The sequence below is a fragment of the Gavialis gangeticus genome, unplaced genomic scaffold (genome assembly GCF_001723915.1).
Source record: "Gavialis gangeticus isolate Ggan-Ray unplaced genomic scaffold, GavGan_comp1, whole genome shotgun sequence".
Lineage (NCBI taxonomy): Eukaryota > Metazoa > Chordata > Crocodylia > Gavialidae > Gavialis > Gavialis gangeticus.
The window spans coordinates 355,546-357,925 of NW_017729000.1; the positions used below are offsets into that span (position 1 = coordinate 355,546).

Sequence of the window (2,380 nt, forward strand, 5' to 3'; positions counted from 1 at the left end):
GTTTCTGGCAGCACTGCCAAGTTTTGGTGTTGCCACTCCCAGCCCTGCAGCACTCCCGGCCCAGCCACCCACCCGCACAGGGCAACACCCCCGGGGTGCCCTGCCCAGCCCAGCCCTGGCTCATCCCCCAGCTCTGCATTGCTGTTGGTAGGAGCCCCTGCCCTGGCCTGCTGATCCGGAGCGTGGCAGGGTGAGGGGCAGCTTCCCCACCCCCCCATGCCCTTCAGGAGCTGCAAATGGCTTTGGGGCCTCCCCCAGTGCCCAGGGATGGTGGCTCCAGGCTGAGGGGCCCCCTGCAGTGGTGGTGCATGGTGCTGGGCCGCAGGGAGCAGGCTGGCACTAAGGGCTGAGTCCCCCGGGCCCCTGGAAACCAGAGCAGGCATACGCACACCCCCACCCCCACCTCCTTGACCCTGGAAGCCTGAGTACAAGCACATGCGTGCACACAACTCTGCAGCTGCCTGTTCCCACTGGGCACCAGCCCCAGGCCCAGGCAGTGCCTGGAGGCAGCGTGCAGCACGGTGCAACCACGGGAGGCCCATGGACCAAGCTGGGGTAGGTTTATTTCAGGAGAGGCCAGCAGCACCATGCCAGGCCTGGGCCTTCACATCCAGCCCCGGGTGGGTTGTGGCCCCCAGGGACAGCTACGGAGCGCCAGTGAGCCCAGACCGCCGGGGCCACCCACAGCCCTCCCAGGGTGATGTCCTGGCAGCCCCAGGCCAGCAGCTTTGCAGGAGCAGCCCCAGCTGGACACATGCAGGGAGCCCAGCCTGCTCCTGCGGTCTCCTGTGAGCCGAGGGCGCCAGGCTGTCACTTGTGCCCTAAGGGAGGTGCAGCTGCCCTGCTCCTTGCTCCAGCCTCTGCTCAGGTGGCAGGGCCAGGGACCAGGCAGCAGCCTTGGCGCCCGCAGCCCCTTCTGGCTCTGCGGGGGGCACTAGCTGGCAGCCCCAGCCCCCTGGCCGCAGCCAGGGACTGTCCCCACAGCTTAGGCCGGAGCTCCACGCTCAGATCTTGGAGGACTCGACCTGCTGGATCCAGGGCGAGTCGGGGTCGGGGTCATGGGGCTCGGCCCGCAGGGCCCACAGCTCGCGCTCCAGGGCCTGGCTGCGGTGGTACATGTCCATGTAGCCGGCTTGGAGCTCCCGCTGGTAGCGCAGCACCTTCTCCTTCTCCTCCTGCCATGTCTTGCGCTCCAGCTCGAAGTCCATGGCCTGCAGCTGGCCCTGGCGTCGCTCCTGCAGCAGCTCTTCCCACAGCCACTCCAGCTGGCGCTCCAGGGGCTCCACGCCCTCCCCGACCAGGCCCCGGCACTTGGAGTCGTCCGTCTCGCAGCCAGACAGGTCCTGGCACAGGGGCATGGGGGCATCCCCGCCAGGCTCCGGGGAGCCAGGGAAGGCATCGGCCAGCTGTGCCAGCTGGGAGTCGCGGGCCTGCACCTCGGCTCTGGCCTCCCGCAGCTGTGTCTTCAGGCTGAGGATCTCGCTGAGCTTCTGGGCTATCTCCTCCTGCGAGTCCCGCAGCTGCTGCTTGAGCAGGGAGATCTCAGCTGCCTTCTGGCAAACCTGCAGGAGCACGAGGCGCTGGGCACAGGGCCGGGACCCAGCCCCGGAGGCCCTCATCAAAGCCTTCCCCCCCCCGGCCACAGGTATGGGGGGTTCAAGGCCTTGTGTCCCCAGCCTCCCTGGTCACAGCCACCCAGTGCTGAGCCCTATGCAGGAGGCCAGAAGGATGCGGGTGGCTGTGGGTTCCTGCCCACGGGTGCACAGTGGGCGAACCAGCGATGCAGCCATGCTGTGCCTGGCTGCACAGAGCAGGTCTGCACCATGCGCACTGCAGTCAGCCGCCCGAGGCCGGGAGGGCAGGGGCTGCAGCTGGGACCGTGTGGGTGCAGGGGCTGTGGCCAGGCCCCTCCATGCTCACCTCCCACTTGGCCTCCTCCAGCTTGGGGCTGGCGCGGTCGGGTGGCAGCGGGCGCAGCCGCAGCTCCTCACTCTGGCACTGGTGCAGGCTCAGCTCCTCCTGCAGTCGCTTCTTCTCCTGCTGCGCCTTGTAGAGCTGCAGCTGCAGAGCCCGCTGGCTGCGCTGCGCCTGCTGCGTCACCTGCTGCAGCTTGGCCACGTACATCTGCTTCAGCTCATCCAGCTCGTCCATCCACAGCCGCTGCTTGTCCTCAAACACCTGCCAGCACGTGGCACTGGGTGCTGGCAGCCAGGGGAGGTCTGCCAGCCCAGCCCAGCCCCTTCAGCAGCCCCGAGACCCCACCCCTGCCCCCATGGGTGTAAGGACCCCAGAGCCCCTCCCAGGCCACAGGCACCCTCGCAGGGGGGCTCAGCCAGCGCGGCAGGGCTGTGGCGGTCCCCTGCTGCGCCCCCCCCCCCCC

The 2,380-nt window shown here is 68.9% G+C and overlaps 1 protein-coding gene across 1 annotated transcript in view; it reads right to left on the reverse strand.

Moving 5' to 3' along the window:
- Positions 1–543: 543 nt before the first annotated feature.
- N4BP3 (NEDD4 binding protein 3) overlaps positions 544–2,380 on the reverse strand; it is a 3,720-nt gene continuing 1,883 nt past the window's right edge. Inside the window, exons 3-4 of the mRNA XM_019506022.1 lie at positions 1,921–2,178; positions 544–1,562 (exon numbers count right to left, since the gene is read on the reverse strand). Coding sequence (XP_019361567.1) covers positions 1,005–1,562; positions 1,921–2,178 — 816 coding nt within the window. The 3' untranslated portion in view covers positions 544–1,004. The remainder of the gene's footprint in view (positions 1,563–1,920; positions 2,179–2,380) is intronic.